The 22268-nt window shown below is 44.1% G+C and overlaps 1 protein-coding gene across 3 annotated transcripts in view; it reads left to right on the plus strand.

The window, feature by feature from the left end:
• The window catches only part of OSMR (oncostatin M receptor), a 345202-nt gene that overhangs the window by 217620 nt on the left and 105314 nt on the right, over nt 1–22268 (plus strand). For all 3 annotated transcript variants that reach the window (XM_069221332.1, XM_069221326.1, XM_069221330.1), the window contains exons 10-11: nt 958–1034; nt 16651–16873. In XM_069221332.1, the coding sequence (XP_069077433.1) occupies nt 958–1034; nt 16651–16873 (300 nt within the window). The remainder of the gene's footprint in view (nt 1–957; nt 1035–16650; nt 16874–22268) is intronic.

Consider the following 22268-nt stretch of genomic DNA (forward strand, 5'->3'; position numbering starts at 1 on the left):
ATGGTGACTCATACAGGCTACTTTGCCACATTTACCAATACTCCAACTGTACGCCTGAGTGAAGAAAAATGGTAGTCACTCATACTGTAAATGAGATCAGCAAATAGTGATAGGTTTGATTCAGGTCTATGGGCATGCCAGAGCACCATATTGTAACAGCGAATCGTTGCACCCACTGCTATACAACCAATGGGGCCGCTGGTTTAAGTCTTGCATTTTGTATCACTGGCTCTCTCCAGCCTATGTTTTGTCATGCCACGTGTCTTGTATCAGTCATCGGGTAACCACAGTCATTCTGAAAAGATGGCACACTTACTTAGGATTCACCACAGTTTCAATCTCTAAGCATGTGGTTAATGCAAATTCACTGAAATAGCGAATGGAAGCATTCAAAATATTCTAGAGCCTCTGGCCATGTGCAACTGATACCATAATGGAAGAGTTGTAAAGAAAAAGAAAGATGCTGTCACCATCATTCAACAAGATATGTGATGCTGAATTCATATGTTGAATTGTGTTGCATTTCTTAGACAGCCTATGCTTCGTGGTGCAGCCTAATCTGCAACCTAAGATGGGAACAGGTGAATATGGAAAGACTAGTGGTTGTGTGTGTTGGATGTTTCGCAGTCTAATGGTAGGTTCATCGCTTGTTCTCTTTTTCTCAGATTGGGATTGAGGAGTAGTGATTTATTATAGTAACCGGGTTTGTTAATAGAATTTTAGTATCAAGGCAAATAATGGAGGATGCATTCCTTATTAAGCACGGTGCACCATGCACAGTTATTTGAAGATGACATGACACTGAGCAGGAAGTCTTTGCAGTTCTACATAGGTTGGTGAGAACTGTGTCCAAGTTTAAGGAAAAGTCTAGTTTTTGAAGACTGAAGTTCCTGCAAGTGGGACGTACGATGCTCAGTTTAAAATTTATGAAGAAATGTCTTTTTTCATTGATTTTAGAGCCCATACTGGGACCAGAAATCTGGAGGGAAGTTTATCACAAGAACGGTGAACGCAATGTAACTCTATACTGGAAGGTAAGCCCTGAATATGTTAACCAACACCAGATGATATCTGAAGGATTTAAAAGAAGGAATGGAGCAAGAGAAGGCACAGTCATGGACTTTTACATAATGCTTGTCATGTTCCGAATTTTGCAAATCATTCACAGAGCCATTATCCAAGGGAGCACACACATAACTGGAAGATTTCTGACAACTATGGATTTGTGACATCTATGAAAACTGTTTTATACCTGAGTGTGTAGCCTGGGAGTAGATGCCTTTGAGTCAACCTGTCCAGTGATAAGAGATCTGCTCTTCTTGACTGCGCTCTGCCTATTATTCCTGAGACTAAAGTTCTTGCTAGTTCTTGCTTTTATCACATCAGAATCTTACATGATATCTTTCTAGCTTTACAATAGGCACGATGCATTACACAGAAATACATAGGGAAACTTTTGAGGAGATATACCGAATTTTTGTGTGAAACTTAAAACCTCCACCATCACTTTATCTTCTTGTCCATGACAGCCTGCAGAATCTGAAAACTAGTATTGTATGTTAATCTGTGTTTGAATTGGCGAGTATCATAAACTTTGATGCTCAATCACAGAGTGGTAGGTGCGTGAAAGGGAATCAAACATCCTGCCTTTACTCATTTTATGAAGAGGAATATTAGATTTGATCCAATTGACAAGACCCAGAGCACTAACGAAATGCTGCAAAGTTCTCACCTATGGAGAAAATTGAATTCTGGTTCGCATCAGCAAATAGATACACTAGGGCAGATTTATCAAGATATTCCAGTGGTGCAAAGTGACTCAAGCTGACCCATAGCCTTGACAAAGTATGAACGTATGGCTCTGTGATGCTCTCTTCCCCTAGCGAAGTACAGAAAGTTTGGTTGCTGTGCTACATTGCACTACTTTAAAAAATATCTGCCTCATACTGTTCATCATCCCTTTGGTCTTATCATGCTTGCCACTGAGTATCTGTCTTAAACATTTAGTTGTTAGACTACAAGGTAAAACAATAAATACAGCATGTGTGCAAGGTGCAATATGAGTGAATTGGAGGGTTTAGGCATCTCATGGTTGAAAGTTCCTTAGCCACTTGGTAAATAAGGTAAAAGAAAAGTGCTAAAGCTCTTTCTTTAGGGTGTCAACATCACAAAACCCACCATTTGTAAAAGCCATCAAAATACCACAATTAGTCAACTAATCATACTAGTCTGTAAGCAGTAGACCTACCACAAATACATCAACACTGACATAGATTTATTACTTTAGTGATGTGAAGAGTTTACCTTGTGGACTACACTACGGAGTTCTTTGCCAAACATGAGCAGAAGACTCTTTTTTCATGGCTAGAAACTTTCAACATTCACTTCACAATTCCAGTAACACAGAAGCTATATCATCTTCATGAAATATTTGGAGATTTCGAAACAGGTTGCCTGGACCAGTATCCCTGACAGTTAAGCATAAGCATTGAAGCCCCAAGATGCACTCTGCTTGTGTCTCAGGGCACAATAATGCAAATTCATCAAAATGGACAGCAAGTCTAAGCAGAGTCAGGGGAAGAACATTTCAGTAAGCATACCAGAAGTGTGAGGTACACCCAAAAGATCAATCCAGGCTACTTTCAGTCAGACATTAGTCACTGGTATCTTATGATGTTAATAAAATAGCAGTGATGAGGGAGCCCCGTCCATTCGCTCCTCCTAAATATTTCTTCATGGCATGGATTGTTTATCTAAAATGTTTCAGTTAATGGAGCTCAGATGATGTCAAAAGAGGATTGTATTTGCCTCTCCTCCAGCCCCTATCTGGAGATGTAAAACCTCAAAAGATGTCAAATACCTTGAGTGCAAGAAAGACACACTGCTTTACAGCGCATCTGATTGATTCTGGAATGGTGCAGTTCCTATCGATATTGCCATGGTGTGCACAATATTGAGGCAATTCATAACATACTGTAGCCTGGGACACAAGGAGCCATATGTACGAACACATTTTCCCATAGACACAGAATGGGTAAAACCCTTTGCTACATCTGGCCCAAGATCCTGAAAAACATCATACTTACATGTTTTGTGTTCATAATGTTATGATATAGATTACATATTTTACTAACTCACAAAGTCCTGGCTTTCGAAGTCATCAATTTGCCCAAACTCCTATGTTTGGAGCAAATAAATTACTTTTATTGGATTTAGAGATTCTAGATATACTCTAGTAAGTCTACAACTTTTCTTGAGAATGTATAACGTATACATAGAATTTCCATCTAATGGAAAAATCTAGTTGAAAAATCTGAAAAACGTGAATCTGCATACTTAACTGTTTCTCCACTGGGGCTATAGTTTGTATGTGTAGATGTTGGATTTACTCATAAAGTAAGTGTAGGAAAGTGCCCCTTTCAGACATGGTCACCCCCACTTTTTGCCTGATATTTGTAGGAGGCTGGACTGGCTTGTAGTGAGTACCAAGGGGTACTTACACCTTGCACCAGGCCCAGGTATCCCTTATTAGTGTATAGGGGTGTCTAGCAGCTTAGGCTGATAGAAAATGGTAGCTTAGCAGAGCTGCTTAGGCTGAACTAGGAGACGAGTGAAGCTCCTACAGTACCACTAGTGTCACTTGCACAATATCATAAGAAAACACAATACACAGATATACTAAAAATAAAGGTACTTTATTTTTATGACAATATGCCAAAAGTATCTCAGTGAGTACCCTCAGTATGAGGATACCAAATATACACAAGATATATGTACACAATACCAAAAATATGCAGTATAGTCTTAGAAAACAGTGCAAACAATGTATAGTTACAATAGGATGCAATGGGGACACATAGGGATAGGGGCAACACAAACCATACACTCCAAAAGTGGAATGCGAACCACGAATGGACCCCAAACCTATGTGACCTTGTAGAGGGTCGCTGGGACTGTAAGAAAACAGTGAGGGTTAGAAAAATAGCCCACCCCAAGACCCTGAAAAGTGAGTGCAAAGTGCACTAAAGTTCCCCAAGAGCACAGAAGTTGTGATAGGGGAATTCTGCAGGAAAGACACAAACCAGCAATGCAACAACAATGGATTTCCAAACGAGGGTACCTGTGGAACAAGGGGACCAAGTCCAAAAGTCACAAGCAAGTTGGAGATGGGCAGATGCCCAGGAAATGCCAGCTGTGGGTGCAAAGAAGCTGCTACTAGGAAGTAGAAGCTAAGGATTCTGCAGGAACGACAAGGGCTAGAAACTTCCCCTTTGGAGGATGGATGTCCTACATCGTGAAAAGTCGTGCAGAAGTGTTTTCCCGCCGAAAGACCGCCAACAAGCCTTGCTAGCTGCAAATCGTGCCGTTAGGGTTTTTGGATGCTGCTGTGGCCCAGGAGGGACCAGGATGTCGCCAATTGCGTCAGGGGACAGAGGGGGCACCCAGCAGGACAAGGAGCCCTCTCAGAAGCAGGCAGCACCCACAGAAGTGCCAGAACAGGCACTACGAAGAGGAGTGAAACTGTGCTCACCCGAAGTTGCACAAAGGAGTCCCACGCCGTGGAGGACAACTTAGAAAGTCGTGCAATGCAGGTTAGAGTGCCGTGGACCCAGGCTTGGCTGTGCACAAAGGATTTGCACCGGAAGTGCACAGAGGCCAGAGTAGCTGCAAAAGACGCGGTTCCCAGCAATGCAGTCTGGCGTGGAGAGGCAAGGACTTACCTCCACCAAACTTGGACTGAAGAGTCACTGGACTGTGGGAGTCACTTGGACAGAGTTGCTGGATTCAAGGGACCTCGCTCGTCGTGCTGAGAGGAGACCCAGGGGACCAGTGATGCAGTTCTTTGGTGCCTGCGGTAGCAGGGGGAAGATTCCGTCGACCCACGGGAGATTTCTTCGGAGCTTCTAGTGCAGAGAGGAGGCAGACTACCCCCACAGCATGCACCACCAGGAAAACAGTCGAGAAGGTGGCAGGATCAGCGTTACAGAGTTGCAGTAGTCGTCTTTGCTACTTCGTTGCAGTTTTGCAGGCTTCCAGCATGGTCAGCAGTCGATTCCTTGGCAGAAGGTGAAGAGAGAGATGCAGAGGAACTCTGATGAGCTCTTGCATTCGTTATCTAAAGAATTCCCCAAAGCAGAGACCCTAAATAGCCAGAAAAGAGGGTTTGGCTACTTAGGAGAGAATATAGGCTAGCAACACCTGAAGGAGCCTATCAGAAGGAGTCTCTGACGTCACCTGCTGGCCCTGGCCACTCAGAGCAGTCCAGTGTGCCATCAGCACCTCTGTTTCCAAGATGGCAGAAGTCTGGAGCACACTGGAGGAGCTCTGGGCACCTCCTAGGCGAGGTGCAGGTCAGGGGAGTGGTCACTCCCCTTTCCTTTGTCCAGTTTCGCGCCAGAGCAAGGCTGAGGGGTACCTGAACCGGTGTAGACTGGCTTATGCAGAAATGGGCACCATCTGTGCCCATGAAAGCATTTCCAGAGGCTGGGGGAGGCTACTCCTCCCCTGCCTTAACACCTTTTTCCAAAGGGAGAGGGTGTAACACCCTCTCTCTGAGGAAGTCCTTTGTTCTGCCATCCTGGGCCAAGCCTGGCTGGACCCCAGGAGGGCAGAAACCTGTCTGAGGGGTTGGCAGCAGCAGCAGCTGCAGTGAAACCCCTGAAAAGGCAGTTTGGCAGTACCAGGGTCTGTGCTACAGACCCGTGGGATCATGGGATTGTGCCAACAATGCCAGGATGGCATAGAGGGGGCAATTCCATGATCTTAGACATGTTACATGGCCATATTCGGAGTTACCATTGTGAAGCTACACATAGGTAGTGACCTATGTGTAGTGAACGCGTGTAATGGTGTCCCCGCACTCACAAAGTCCGGGGAATTTGCCCTTACAATGTGGGGGCACCTTGGCTAGTGCCAGGGTGCCCACACACTAAGTAACTTTGCACCTAACCTTTACCAGGTAAAGGTTAGACATATAGGTGACTTATAAGTTACTTAAGTGCAGTGGTAAATGGCTGTGAAATAACGTGGACGTTATTTCACTCAGGCTGCAGTGGCAGGCCTGTGTAAGAATTGTCAGAGCTCCCTATGGGTGGCAAAAGAAATGCTGCAGCCCATAGGGATCTCCTGGAACCCCAATACCCTGGGTACCTCAGTACCATATACTAGGGAATTATAAGGGTGTTCCAGTATGCCAATGTGAATTGGTAAAATTGGTCACTAGCCTATTAGTGACAATCTGGAAAGAAATGAGAGAGCATAACCACTGAGGTTCTGGATAGCAGAGCCTCAGTGAGACAGTTAATAATAACACAGGTAACACATTCAGGCACCCTTATGAGCACTGGGGCCCTGGCTGGCAGGGTCCCAGTGACACATACAACTAAAACAACATATATACACTGTGAAAAATGGGGGTAACATGCCAGGCAAGATGGTACTTTCCTACAATATTTGATGCAATTTTGACTGAAAGTGCACTGGATTCTTGCTAACCTGGTGCGCAGTGCTACAGCCCTTTCCCTAAAACTGTGCAATTGTTCCCCATTTGGCCATACCTTTGGCACTCTTGCAAGTCTCTAGTAAATGGTACACCTGATACCTAGGGCATGGGTACCAAAGAGGGTCTCCAAGGGCTGCTGCATGCATTGTGCCACCCCCAGGGACCCCTCACCTAACACATGATGTCTGCCATTGCAGACTGCATGTCTTAGTGCAGCTAAAAGTGAAAACACAACATGCAGGCAGCGTGTGTGCCATGTCTCCAAGCACTGCCTGCAGTATATGTAAGTGACCCCTACAAAGGCCTTGCAGCCCTATGGCAGGGTGTATTATATTATATTATATTATATGTGAGGACAGGTCTGCTAGAGCAGATAGTGAGGGAAAAGGGAAGTCATTTTTAGTATATGTGCTGTACACTGATCAATAAGAATTCCCTAGGTACATGATGGCTTCACTGAAAATAGAGGTGTTTGGTAGCAAACGTCTCTTATTATTAAACCCTCACTGATGCCAGTGATGGATTTATTTATACATGCACCAAGAGGGGAACTTAGAGGTGCCCCCGGAAAAACTTACCACTACCCATGTGCAGACTGACACCACTAGACACGTTTCTGACCTCCAGAGGTGAGAGCCTTTGCTCTTAGGCACACAGTAATAAGGTCTGCTCTGGCAGGGGTGTTAGCACATCCCTCCTAACAGGATGACCTTCAAATCTGTATTCCAAGGCAGGGGGCTTCAAAGAAGCCCACCACCCTTGATATCTAGTTCTGGCTTTCCTCAAAGGAGAGGATGATAACCCCCCTGACTCAAGCGCCATTTAGCACCTGGACTGGTGGGAAAATTAGTGTTAGGGAGGAGTGACGACCTCTCAGGTCAGACCCACCCCTAAGGTGAGCTGCCTGGTGTGGTCACAGTGTTTGAAAGCCTGCCATCTTCGTGATGGCTGAACTAGGATCTCCTTGACAGGGTTATGCCCACTTCCCACAGGAAGTGGTCATATAGGGGATGTAGTGGCCCCAGGGGTAACTAGCCCATTGGCTACTACCCTACATTCCCTGAAACACCCCACGTTTCAGTATTTAGGGAAGCCTTTGTCACCAGAAATTCAGATCCGATTAACCTGAAGAAGAAGGACACTCCAGAGATGCAAAAAAGAGGCAAGAACTGAAGGCCAGTGACAAACTTGTCGCCAACCCTGCCGCCTGTCCGCTGACTTCGACAGTTGCACGAAAGATGCCCCCTCCTCCAGCTGCTGAAACTTCCAAAAGCCCAGAAAGGATGCCAGCTTTCACACCAGCACAAGGAACTCCAAAGGAGCAGTGGAGCTACTTCCGTGCATCCTTTGCAGGCACCCAAGAAACAATGAAGAGGACTCCAGACCACCAAAACCTGGTGCCGGACAGCACCACTGCACCCGTGACAGATAGCCCAAGTTGAAGTGGGCCAACTGTGCCAGCATGGTCCCCAGCCTCTCCAAAGACAAAGTCCATTGTGGGTTTCCACACTATGACCTTCACACCAATGGCTGCAGCCTCTTTGTGTAGGAATCCCTCAGCCGCAACCACCTCCTGTGTTGGTAACCTGATGGTCTGCTGCACCTCTGCACCTGGACACCCCGGGCTGAGGAGAAGAAGACCACTGGTGTCTCTGCATCCCCCTGGCTTGTGAAACTTGAGCCCCCTTGTTGGTTCATCCAGGCTGTCCCCCAACCCCAATCTGTTTCTGTTGGCCCCTCTCCACCGCCACTGGTGACAGACACCTGACAGTCCAATAACCCTCTACACCCGGACACCCCTGACCAGGCAGAAGAGGACCAATGGTTTCCTACTTCCCCAGCATTGTAAGACCTGAGCCCACTTGGTGGCTCACCCTGACTGGACTCCCTGTCCTAGCCTGCAGCCTCTTTTCAACTGGACAGATCCCCTTTGACTAACAGTGACCATCTGACGTTGTACTTCACCTCTGCAATCAAACACTCCAGTGCCACCCAGTGTGAGCTGTTGAGCAGGCCCTGACCCTTACCCAATACTCAACTTAAGTCCAGGACATTGGTCCTATAAGTCACTGTACGATGCCTGTTTGCCTTATTTGTTTTCCTGTAAAGGATAACATTGCAGCTTTCAAGAATTGCACTGTCAACTTTTCTAAACTGTAAAGATGTTTCTTGGAAAACGTACTTATCTGATCATATTGATTCTGGTGCTGAAACATATATAAAGATACTTGTTACTTTTGTAAATTGGTGTGGGTCTCTTTATTGAGTTGTGTGTCTCATTTACTGACTGTATATTTACAGGTGTCTAACACTCCTCTCTGATAAGCCTAAGGCTGCTCATTCACGCACACCCTAAAATAACACATTGGGATTGCTAGAGCAATCCCTTCCCACTAGTAAGGGAACCCCTGAACTCTTGTAAAACGTGTATATATAGAATGTCCATCTGATGGAAAAATCTAGATGCAAAAATCTGATAAGCAAATGTGAATCTGCATATTTAACTGTTTCCCCACAGGGGCTATAGTTTTTATGTGGAGATGTTGCATTTACTTATAGGGTAAGTATATGCTCCAAGCCTAAGAAAAAGCACCTGTTCCTGCAAGAATACTACCTGCATACAAATGAAATAAGGAGCCAGGGAGTGCAAGCAGGTCCATCAAAGCCAATGGAAACAGCACAGTTCACCTAGAGCAATATACTGTTCACCAACTGTTTCTGTTAATTGGGCAAAAACATTTGTTAGCTGTGCCAACAACCTGTGCCACTGATGGAAAATGGGAAAACCCATGGGTAAGAGAATAATATGAGCACAGAAGGAAAATACTGCAATATACCATCTAGTTCTTCATCAGAAGTCACTTATCCAACCCAACCGAAGGTTGCTTAAGATTATTTGCCCTTTCCACAAAATCCCCCAGTTGCTTCACTAACACTCGTTCTTGGATTTGATTCAGATATTTATATTTTAAAAATATTCTTCTTTCCAGGAATTTTGTTGATCATGGGATCCCTGCAATAGTCAGGCAATTATTCTTTTATTAGGAAAATAAAGATGGACTGTTTTATTTCTCCAGAAACCCGCTCTGTTTCAAGGGATAGGTTCACACATTTGAGCATATTGGGTTGATTATATCAGTGAATTTTTTCTCTACCAGGGCCAGTTGTCACATCCTTTTTCAGTCGGTTTCAGTGCATTCAAATGCATGTTATTTTTGCTCCCTAAACCACTTTGAAATTAATCATACTCTTCTCTAACTCCATTGTATCATCTTTTGTGCCCTAAGATAACTATAACTCGTGCTCCTGCCATGCACTGTCTTGTCATCAATAACGTCATTTTAGATGTTGCACTGATGTTATCAATTATGCCATAGAACATGTCATATGTGATGTAATATGTGGGGTAATTAGCTGTGCATTATGCTACCACTGAAATTTTCACCTAGCTATAACGTCATTTTAAGCTTTGGTTTTTTCATGGAAATTCTAGGGTTTTTTTGTAATATAAAGTAACATTTTATTGCCATATTTAAAGCCAACTGGCCAAAGACTTTGGCCCTAGGGTTAGGTTGGCCCTGGCTGACCTGCAACATTTCTCTTCATGTGGCAGGCAGCCAATCAGAGCACTCACTCCTGTGGTGGAATTGTGTCTCCCATGAAAGAAAGTTGGCCCAAGAGAAAAATAACCTTCTGAGTCAATCAGAACGCTCTATTTTGAAAATTGTGTTTGAGGATTCCTGCAAGAGTCCTTCCAACTCAAATTGTCAGATGCACAAATATTTTTGTGCCCTAATCTCTTAAAAACGACTGAACGGATTTACACCAAATCACAAAAAGTATGCTTTCTGGACCAAGAATTTACTGTAATTCCGTTCAGCAGTTTCTTGTAATACTGTTTCTTAAAAATGTCTGTGGAAAATGAATGGGGATCTTGCGTTTTGGGATTTTTTTTCTCAGACCCTGCTTGACGATCACACTGAAACTTCCCATAAACAAACCAGGGACAAAGAGCACTTTTTGGAAACACAGGCAAAGGCATCTTTTATTTTGCTAATCATTTTGGCAGAGTTTCTAAAAATCTACACAAAACGTAAAAACAAAACATTCACTGTGGGCTCTTCATGGCAAATATCATGCAGATCCCTCAAGATGGGGCAGAAACAGGGGTCACAAGGGACATTTCCCATCTTACATACTTATGATGACTCTTTGCTCCCCACTCTTGACAGATCCCGCTTGATAGATCACCCTGAAACATTCCATGCACAAACTGGGGAAAAGTTGCACTTTTTGGAAGGTTTTGTTAAGATTAGCAAAATATAAAAGGCATTTACTGTGGAAAAGCTGACCTAAATATACAACTATAACTACCAAGTGGAGGCCACTGGATTTCCCATCTTAACTCCATACGGTCCTTTGCCCCTCTGTTTGGTCCTTCACTCCTCAATTCACAGCTGTAAGGAATTACATCAGATGTGAGATGAAAGTAGAACTTTTCTTAAGGAGGTGTCCTCCCATGGTTTGATGCAAACTCCTTCAGTAGTTTTCAGGAAATTAGTGTTTAAAAAATGCCTTGGTCTGGACATGAAAATTATATATTTTGGAGATATCCAGCCCTTTAATTTTCGGAGTTCTGTGAACCTGGGTTCCCACACATCCAAGAATCCTAACATTCAAAAATATTCATATCTTTCGCCATCCATTTGAGTTCTGCAAACTCGAAGCTGGGTCAGTGGGACCGAAGCCCTCTGATTAGTCATCCAAAATATCGGGAAAAAAGTTGCAGCCCCCATTACAGGGGACAGGAACACGGTCCACGCATCCTTGAAAACAAAATAAAAGTAAGTGTACATTAGGGGGCAGGATGGGTACAGCCCCGCCCCCAGATATGATCTAAAAAATAAAAATGATGATTTTGCCATAGAGTTCGTGGGTCCCGTGGCTGAATTTGCAACTCCCTGCACAGCCCCCGTAATCCAATATTCCGTCTGGAGGCTGCAAGCCCAGCACTAGCCTCAAGAGCCAAAATCTAAATCTAAAACCTTGTTGGCAGACACTACAGAAAGGCCACCATACGTACTTGAGATGGTGATTGTCTGCTAATCCCGTAGCAGAATACAAAACTGAAAAATGAAATGGAAATAAATATCGGTGTTTGGCTGCAGGGGTGTTGGATAACCACATCTGGGTGGACACAAAGTCTATCTTTAATAGTGCTGTTGGCATTAAAAATAGGAAAATGTTACCTCCATCTGCAGCAGGGTTTGACTGGATGTGGAGGAATGGATGTAGGAGGCCAAAGGTCAGGCGCTGCGCCCAACCCAAAGTGAGCAAACAACCCCTACTGCACACCATGTTCAACCGTGGCTTGTAGGGCCTAAACATGTGGCCAACATGCTGCGGACAGACAACACCCACTGTGTTAGGTGTTCAGCCATGCTTCGCAGTCATGAGCCACAGGGCTTCAACTAGGGCTATCCCATACCTTACATGATTCCCTACACCTAGCTGGCTATGGTGACTAATGCCGTTATTATAAACTCTTTCTTGGTTATAGTTAATTACTCGTATGAACTTTTTTTGGTTCTGAACCTCTTTTTGGGATTTGTTTTTATTTGTTTTCTTTAATCTTTTTTTTCTATTATCCATTTTACCATTGCTAAAATCTATTCCTTTTACAAATCCTAAATTGTTATTAAAAACTTTTTGTCAAAATTAAAACTTATTTTTTTGCAGGCAAGCAAAACCGTTTTTTAATCGTTTTAGTTTTTTGTTTATAGAACTTTAGAACAGTCATCGATTTTGTTGGCCTGAACAGATTATTATTTTAAAGAATTTACAATATGCTGTAAATATCTTCAGGCCTGATGAAAAATACATCAAAATACGTGACTTACACTTTATGCGAAAAGCGGAGCAAGAGAACAGAGGGAAATACACCGCATCGGAGCCAACCTGCACAAACATTGTAATGCTCAGTATGGGACCACTTTGCGATTCTCTAATAGCGAATTTTAAGAAATTGCCATTTCAGAGTTGCAAAATGGTATGTATCATATTTGCGATTCGGTAATAGCGATTTCTTAACAATCACAAATGCTATTACTGAATTGCAAATAGCGATTCTGAGCCCATTCTCACCTTTGGGCCTGTAGGCCCGTATTTGCGATTTTTTTGCATTTCCCAAATTGTGAATTTCTAACTGGAATTTGCAATTTGGGAAATGCAAAACCCCAGGGTGCTGGGGGCCTAAGGCCCCCTCTGCTGAACCCCAAAAAATTATTTAAGGACATGTAAGGCGCACACATGCCAAAGGGGCATGTGTGAGTCATATGTCAATTTTAAAAATGCATTTTTTAAATTTGCACATGGTCAACTTGATGGTAATTGTGATTCCTTAATGCCCAATTCGCATGAAGGAAAAGCTTGATACATGTGCTTAAGAAATCGCAAATAAGGACTCCTTATTTGCGATTTCTTATTTAGAGAAACACAATTTGCGATTCTCTAAACGGGCTCGCAATTTTAAGGAATCGCTATTTTAGTGATCCCTTAAAATTGCATAGCGAATGCCTTTCATACATACTGAAAGGCATTTTTGCATTCGCAAATGGCCATTCACACCGTTTGTAAATGCAAAAACGCTTGATACATCTAGCCCCAAGTTAACTGCCAAGAAGATGAAGAGAAAGAGGGATGCAGATGAAGCGAGTACATCTTCTTCAGCTTTCCAATACATCATTTCTGATGGAGAGAGTTTGCCTGAATTGATCTTATTGGAGTAGCAAGAAGAAATCAATCCTTGCTTTGAAACTGTCGCATTGTTGATCTATTGTGGAGAGCAAAGTCGGAGAGTTCACAAAATATCACGTGCTTCTGCATCAGAAGACAGAGAAAATGATTATTTTATCTTTATTTAACCCATGTTTTTTTCCATTTTTCAAGTCTCCGTGTATTTTCATGTTGCTTTTCTCAAAGAGGGAAATAACATAATACTATAGAAGTCTTTAAACGCAACAAAAAATGCCTCTTTTCATAATCAAGTTTAATCGTATAAAAAAAATAAAACATATGTTGTTTGTTTTGTATGTGAGTCTGAGTGAGTGAGAGATAGTAGAAGCGCAAGAGATGGGGAGAGTAAATGAATGAAACAGTGACTGAGAGAGTGACTGACAGAGTCTGCAAAATAGGGCCCAGCCAATGCTAATATCCATTGACAGCCAAACCCACCAGCTCATGGCTCTTGGTCATGTGTAGGACACCACGCCCTGCACCCAGCCCACCACAGGTGATCAACGCCTGATGTGTACAGCCTTTGGGCATGTGCTGCAGGTGTTGGCCACAGGGCCTGCAGGGCTTGGCTGTAGAGCCTGACCTCTGCAGCTAGCCCACTGTGGATGGCAAGCACCCACAGCACACAGCCTTTGGCTATTCTCAGTGGGGGGTTGGTTGTGTAACTTTGCCATTGGCCACACTCAATCCGCTGTGGACAGTCAAGCCATGTTGAACATCCAAATCACACCGCAAGAATTCAATCCCTACTACTACTGTGGGGGTCTGAACAACTTTTTGCCCTTGCGAACCCTCGCAGTGCATGGCCTGTGACAATGTGACAATACATGGGGGGTGGCTGCATGTCCCTGCACCCTACTCTCCATGCATAGCCAACCCCCACAGTACAGCATTGGCCAGGTCTTGTGCCTACCTCACTGTGGGGCCTTCAATCATGTCCATTAGGGGTTGGTCACAGAACCTAACCTCTGGCAGGGAACCCTGCACCCAGTTCCCAAAGCATGTAGCCAAAGTCATGTCTCCATGACTGATGCTGATGTTTTTGCATTTACATGGGTAACCATTTAATGTTTTCCTTACAGTGCATGGTACGCATCATGGGTGGTGCTTTTCATGGCTTTGCTTCAGTGAGTACTGAGAGTTCTAAATAGACCTCTGATGTTGACTTTGGAACCGCTCTGCTCAGCGAGCGACTTCCCTTCCTGTTTCTGGACAAGAAAAGGAGCGCGGCTAAATGGTCAGGCATGTGATATTCTCTCCCTCTTTTCCGTTGTCAGTCTTGTGTGATATGGGTGTTGCATTATTTGTATAATGCTAAGCAACATTGTAATGAGCTTTGCGCTGGAACATTTTCTTAAAGTATTGCAAAGCTGCTTTGCATTACTCTGTGTCAAGCGGGTGTTCCATGGTTGATACATGGGCGTTCCCCAGCAACAGTGACACTCAAAGTACAGACCGGGGGCCTCATGCAGCCCTCCTGAACTTAACATGCGGCCCCTGAGTGCTGCTGTTTACTCAGCTGGGCACTAACATTGAAAAGATGTTAAGTAAACAAGCAAGTAATTTATTTAAAGGTTAATTGAAGTTTAAGAAAGTAAGTAACTAGTGTGTCCTGCACCTCGTAACTTTAGAAACATCTTCATTTTTAAAGACATCTTGTAGCAAAAGTGTAAACGTGTGATAAGATCTGTTAAAGATTTTAAAAAAGTGTATTTCATTAACATGTAGAACCTTTTCACCTTTTCAGTGAAGATTTTTTTTTAATGAAAAAAGTGATCGTTTTCAAATCAAACATGAATTTAGAAGCATTCATCCCCCCCGCCCTGACAATAATACCAATAGTGAGATAAAGGCAGGTCAGTTGTTATGTGCACTCTTTGGGTGCCTAGGTTTCTATTATACATAAACAACATTATAATTTATTAAATCAAACACTGGACTATGTTTTGTACAGTACACATCCTGAAGTAATCTATTTCGAGGTATCCTTGTCTATGACAATGAAGATAAAGGAGGGGAAGTTTAATAAAATAATTGCCTAGGATCATACAATTTGGTTAAGTGCATAAGCCGGGATTAATCACATGTTTTTGGTTTCACATTGCACTATGAAGACACTGTGCTTTGCTTCCCCTACACCCACCTTACCTCCAACCCTGCTACCCCACCCCCCCACCAAATCCCTGACCGCCACCTTGCTGACTTCAGTTCGGATCTTGGTCACATGACAGACCAAGCTTTGTGGCCTCCAGGAAAGTGTTTGTGAGTACCCATGCTCTATAAACACCCATAGTATTTACTACTAACAATAGTAGGCAGGGTTTTGTGCCAAAAAAATGACAACCATTGAAAACACGTGTTAAAAAGGAGAAATGCTTTTATTTCTTCTAGCTTTTCCCACTTTGAATGTGTGCTGCACTTTACATCACACATCCGAACTGGGAAAAGTTTTAAAGTTTGCCTGGGCATAGTATTTTGTAGGGCACCTTTCCAGTACAGAACCGATGCTAGACTCCTGCTGATACCTTTGCACTGTGGTGCTAATGTATATGGATGGCGCTAGGCAGCCTAATTCTGCTCTAGCGCTTGGGAGACAGTAGGATAGTGCCATATGTTTGCAGATATGGTACTTTTCTGCTCTCTCCCTCTCATGCAGCGCAGCGCAACAACTTTGGGTGCTGTGCTGTTTTGTTTGAAAGTTTTGGTGATCTTGACCTCAGATTCAGAGTTATGAGGATTACCTGTAAGCAATTACTCGACTTTTTTCATGAATAGAAGTGAGTCCGGGGTACTTTACCCACTGATTTGTTTTCAGACTGGTTTGCAGTGGTGAACCGGACTGCTTGAAGATCTTGAGGTGGAAAGGGCTTGGTTTGTAAATATGTGCTAATCCATGGAAAGCACTGGAATGATTCGGTGGGCCCTGTGATGAGGTCGTGGAAATGCATCCACGGCCTCAGCTGAAGCAGGATACTGCTTGGGTACTGGTTCCTAAGCATATCCTGGGGTATGAAGAAACTTCACACCTTGATCTTTCCTTTCCCGCTAACTGTACAGTTTCCTCGTGCCTTCTCTTGTCATCTAAACGTGTCTCGGTCACCTACTGAGTCCCAAATTAGCTACAGCTTTGCACAGAGTAAAATATGTAAAGATGCTTGTTCGATGGCCAGTCGCTGGTCTATAAAAACACATAAGGCCACTTAGTCAAGCGTTGACATTTATAGCATATGGGCCTGTGTGGCTTCATTATAAACGATAACCACACGCTGTGCTCTAGCAGTTTGTGGAAGTGGGATACCTGCTGATGTCTGTGCGATCTTTTGATATTTGTTCCTTATGTGTTTTTTTCTCAGCCTTTGACAGATTCCGAAGCGAATGGAAAAATTCTTTACTACAACATCACATGGGAAGCGCTGGACACAAACGTCCAACCCAAGAACAAACGAATCCCTGCTTCCCTGAATCGAACCCAGATATTTATCGACACTCGCCCCTACCGGGTACGAATCTTCGCTAATAACGCTGTGAGCAGCTCCCCGGAATCGGAGCTCAGAATCCCGGGGGTCACCCAGGACGGTGAGTGGTTGAACTCTAGTGACGCAAACTTCACGTAAACGCAGGTTAGTGACCGTTCAGCCAGTGGCATCGTTATATTTATTGCAGCAGGTCACTGGTAGCAAGGTTCAGGTTTGGTGGATGCCCACTGGTGTGGGTGGCGTTTGAATTCTGCCCACATGGAATCAGTGGTGGCTGGTGACTGAAAGCAGTGGTGGGGCAAAAATACAAGACGGAATTGCACCTTGTGAGAGAGCCTCACTACCCACGTATTTCCATTCACCTAGTCACCCACTGCCTTTGGTCACCTACCCATTTAACTCATCCACATCGTCATCCACTGCCATTCACACAACTCCTATTTACAGACACCCACATTTTCTCAGCCACTCAGTCCAGCCCTGCAAACACTTATTCAAACAAACACACATTCCCTCACCCATCCTGTATCCAGCAGTTTCAGTGATAAAAGGTGCACGTTTATTTGAGCTGCAGATTACATGTTTAATATGACATATCACGTCATTAGTCTGCAGAATAAATAAAACGAGCAAAACTAGCTATGATAAATTAATGGAACCATTACTGCCTTTGAAAGACTAAATCACCTACAGAGGTAGTGAAGGAGAGGAGAGCTGAGAGAACAGATTTTCTTCTTCTTGTCTGTAAAAAATATAAAGCTCCAACTTACTTGTGTGCAGGGTTGTCTTTGGCATATTTATGACTTGAGGACTTCAGGTCACACTCCCCTCTCCCAGAGAGCCCTGGATGGAGTTATTTATTGTATTTATTACATTTCTCTTCCACAGACTGCTTGTAATGCAGGAAAAGGGGATTTTCTTTGCCCAATGCCACATTCTTTTAATAAAATGTGACCCCTGGTACGTAGACCCTTCTGATCACACCCCACCATTTGAGTAAATAGGAAAGGGTGGATAATAATATCGGGAAAGGGCTTCTCCTCTTGTATCTCTACTTTGCCTATTGTGAAGCGCTCTGACACCCTCGGGTATAGTCCGCGCTATATAAAAACGCATTAAATAAATAAATAAAATTAAGAAAACAAAAAACGCTCCAGGCTGTTTACTATCAGGGCTTCTGGTGGAGGAGGAGATAAGCCGGGGACGTCACTGCGTTATGAGAAAACGTAAGGGCTTTGCGTGGGCAAGCCCTGTCAGCCCTACTGTGCAGCTTTCAGCCATATACTGACGCAGGTGCAGTGGGGCTTTTCAAAGTGCACAACTTTCACTCTGAAAATGTTGTGCAGAAAATGTTTTACTTTCATCATGTAATTAAATATATGCTTCACTAAAGAGGCCAGAAAAGGCTAGGGATGCAGCACCTTAGCCCTTGAACACCAGTCGCACCTGCATGGTGTGGGAATATCTGTCACTTCACAGAGAAATACGGAGTTCCCCTACATCGCTGGAGACTGGCGTATTTTGGGCTCGCGCATTTGTAACAGCCCCTCTAGCTACACCTCACCTGCACGTTCCACCCAGCATGGATGGGTCATGAAGCTATGGTTTGAACTGAGTGGTAATGAGGACTGGGAGACACAATAGCCTCTGCTCGGCTTTGCTCCATCTTCTTGCCAAGGTGCCAGAAGTCCCGTCCTGGATATTCTGAGCATCAATGAAATGGAGTGTGGCGAGCGGCACTGCTGAATGAAAAGGAAGCGGCTGCATAGTGGCATCCACTAGGCCCTGTATGGCAGCTGTGGCTGGACTGACCATTTATCTTATGAGGCATTTACCGGGTGGGCTGAAGCTCTTTTGCAGGGCGTATTTGAATTCCCAAGCTTGCTGGTGATGCTCATGCCACTTTACCGACTACACCAGTTGCTTCTGTCCGGCTGTCAATTGACCGCAATATTGGTGGTCTTTTACAACCAACCAGTGGTGGGTGGAGCATTTTTCATTCTTGCACTAGGGTTTATTGCAAAGTTGCTGCTTTACTGCCTACGACATTTGTAAAAGGAAACTGTAATTGGAAATGTCACCTAGTGCGGCTTGTACTTGTGCCAGCTGTCAGCGGTTCATTATCCAAATTTACTGAAACGAAGAGAAAATATGCAAGAAAGGGAACAGGCCACTGTCCAGTAACATAGACCTGCTATATATTTAAAAAAACAGATAGTGCTTAATTCGTGCCAGTGTTTGTCCAGTGCTTGGCAATGTCTCATTTTTAAACATCACCTCTTTTTTTATGTAAGTACAACACATAGTGGGCTGTCATCCTAATTTTTAGCAGAGCATGTCAGTAGAGGGCTTAACAAGTTAATATTCCTAAACAAATGATACAACTAGCACTTCCAAGTAATCCCAACAGATGGGGTGACCTATAATAGTCCATAATGTCACAATAGTTTCAGTACCATGGCTAGAAGCAGAGTCGGATTCAGAAGGCGGGTAGTCGGGCATTGGGTGATGGGCCGGCAACTAAAAGTCACCTGTGGGCCAGGATTTTTTAAGCCCTCTGTCACCCGGCCCACAGAACCTTGCTATTTTCACCAGCTCCCCACCAGGCCATTGTAATGTGGGGCAGGCTGGCTGTCAAGGCAAGGGTGTCTCTAGGCCTGTTGTCGCGGACTCTGCTTGGTCCCTGTGGGGCTGCACAGACCCCCAAAGAGGTGGGAGATGGGAAGAGTGAAACTGCCTTGCTGGGCCGGGGGAGTGGGGCTGGGGTGTTAGGTGATATGGCCATTGGGCCATCTTCACCTCAGCCCCCATTGCCACCCCACTTCCGAGGCCGGCCCAGAGCTTTGTTCTTTACTTCCTTCCTTCTCTGCCAGGCCACAGGTAAATCACTTAGGGGGTCATTATGACTTCAGCGGACAGTTTACACAGGCCACTGGAGTACCAACGGGCAGGTTGCCACCAGTGTGGGAACCTCCCTGCGGGCCCCACTATGAGTTTCCTGCTGGGTCAGCTGGCGGAAACAGAGTTTCTGTCCACTGGCCCAGTGGGAAATGGCCTACAGCATTTTCTCTGGCTCATAATCGAGCCGGCAGTAATGCTGTAGGGTGCACCAGCACCTATTGCAAAGTTCACTGTCTGCAAAGGAGACAGTGAATTTTGCGACGAGGCTGGCTAGGGGGCCCCTGCTCTGCCATGCCAAGTGCATGGGCAGTGGGGGGTCCCACTGGGGCACCCTATACCCTGTATCCACCATCTTTTACATGGCTGTGCTACTGCAATATAAATCTGGCTGAGATTGGGGTCGTAATTCTCAGGACGGCTCTGCTTGCAGCACTCTCTTGGCGGATTAGGACTGCCATCACCGCCAGACCCTCCTGTGGAGGGAAACTGACGGTGCTGGCAGTCCGACCGTGGCTAGACCGCCGCAGTCATAATGTGGCGGTCAGACTACCGCCAAAGCGGTCGGACCACCGTTTTGGCAGTAGTCAGACCGCCACTGCAACCATGGCGGTCAAAAGACCGCCATGATGGTAATCGGGCCCTTAACCTCCCAATGCCCAAAATAAAAACAAATTTGATCTCCTCTAATGCAACTGGTGCTCATGTAAATCGCTCCAATGCCGTTGGGACCAGTTCACACTATATCAAACTACAAAAAACATTTAAAAAAATAACCAGCCATTGTTCATGTTTTAGAATTCTGCAAGGTCATTAGCATGAGAATTAAAGAGGAATCTTTAACTTTATGTATAATAAAACCTTATTCCTTTTCAACATGGCTTTTCTGCCTTTGTTAATTTGACAATCAGTCACAGATAATTAAGGCAGCTTTAGAAATCTTTATAAAGTGCATTTGCCTTAAGTTCACTGTTTAAAGTGCATACTGATTAGGGGAGAAAAATACTGGACTGGGGTGATTTTCTTAATTTTCGTACCAGCCACGATATTAAAATACCTGTCAGATCAGGCATTGTGGCCCTTGGTCTATTACATTTCACATTGCCCGCCCGTCCAGAATGCAGTGCTTCTAGTTGTTGCCCATGTTACTGGCTCTATGAGCTATAAAATGCTAAAGTTACCAAACACTCCTATAAAACTTAGTCCAATGAGACTAATCAATTGGTGTGTCATGAAAGGGTACGATCCGGGAATGTGGGCCACTTTTTTTAAGGATTGCCCAGTCCTAATTGTGATCCCAGTCGGACTCGGATAGAAGGTGATGTTGGCACTGGCATTCGTCAGAGGTAGCGTGAACTGTTGGTGGTGCAACTGCAGTTGAATACCTTGGACCCAGACACTTCTAATTTTACAAATTAATCACTGAAAACAGACACATATCTGAAAGGACAACTTACAGAAATCATTAAACAGTCTAGTGTCCAGTTTGAGAGTACTGTTTCTTGTTACAGCTATTTCTCTAATTAGATTTTTTTTTCACCACTAGATTTGCTGACGAGCAATTTGCATAAAAGTTGCATTTTAGTGTTTAGGTTCTGTGACCGCCGTTCGCTGTCATAGAAACCTTCAGATAGACTGGTATTTTTGATCAGATGGGTAGAAGGTTGTGAGTATGCGGTGGTTAGGCGTGACCATGTAGCAATAGTTCATTTTACTGTGTTGTCTTGAGGAAACGATGAGCGCTCTTATTCGTTTTACATCTTGAACTTTATTCAGTGTTAAATAGCATCCTACTTTGGAAGGGTAGTGTTCAGGGGTTGTGCAACAATCGCAGCCTGTCCTTACTTATTTGACTTTCCATCCTAATAGAATAGACATGGCAGTTCTTGATTTCTCTTCATCTGGATTAAGGAGCTCCAAACAATATAGTATTATACCTGACTACCCCTTTTTCACACTTTTGACTTTCACTCTGTAAACATAAATCCCTGAAAAGAAATAAAAAAAAGGGGAAAAAATAAATGTACAGGGAAGGCCACTCAACACACATTCACTCTTTCTATATGTGATGATAGACACCTGAAAGGAAAGGAAAAGAGACGACAGCCTTGTAACTATTTTTTTTTGCATTAAGGGCCATCGTTACCAAAAAATCACGCAACACATCAAGCCACCTTGCTGTGCTGTGGTGTATGAAAGGGAAAGGGCAGGAATGCACCGTATTTGCCATTAAATGGCGAATTCCTGTCCTTTTCTAGCGCTGGTGCACTTTTGACTGCCTAGCGCCAATGCAGGCAACCTTGTGCAATGGTCCAAGGCTGCTTGCATTAAAGGCAGGATTGTTTTTGTGTAGGAAGTGACACTTTCCTGCACAAAAATAATCCTTAGAGGCATTTTCTTCTGTGTGTGCTGCACAATGCAGCACTCGTAGAAAGAGGAAAGAACAAGGAGAAATAAAGATATTTCTCATTGTCACGCCTCACCTGGGGAGGCATAGCATTTTGATGCATTCCCAGGTCTACCACTAATGGTAAATCTGGAAATGCACCAAAATGCATGTGCTCCACCCATGGAATGCCTCCTGCCGCAGAGTAACC

The sequence above is a fragment of the Pleurodeles waltl genome, chromosome 1_1 (assembly GCF_031143425.1).
Source record: "Pleurodeles waltl isolate 20211129_DDA chromosome 1_1, aPleWal1.hap1.20221129, whole genome shotgun sequence".
NCBI classification, from domain to species: domain Eukaryota; kingdom Metazoa; phylum Chordata; class Amphibia; order Caudata; family Salamandridae; genus Pleurodeles; species Pleurodeles waltl.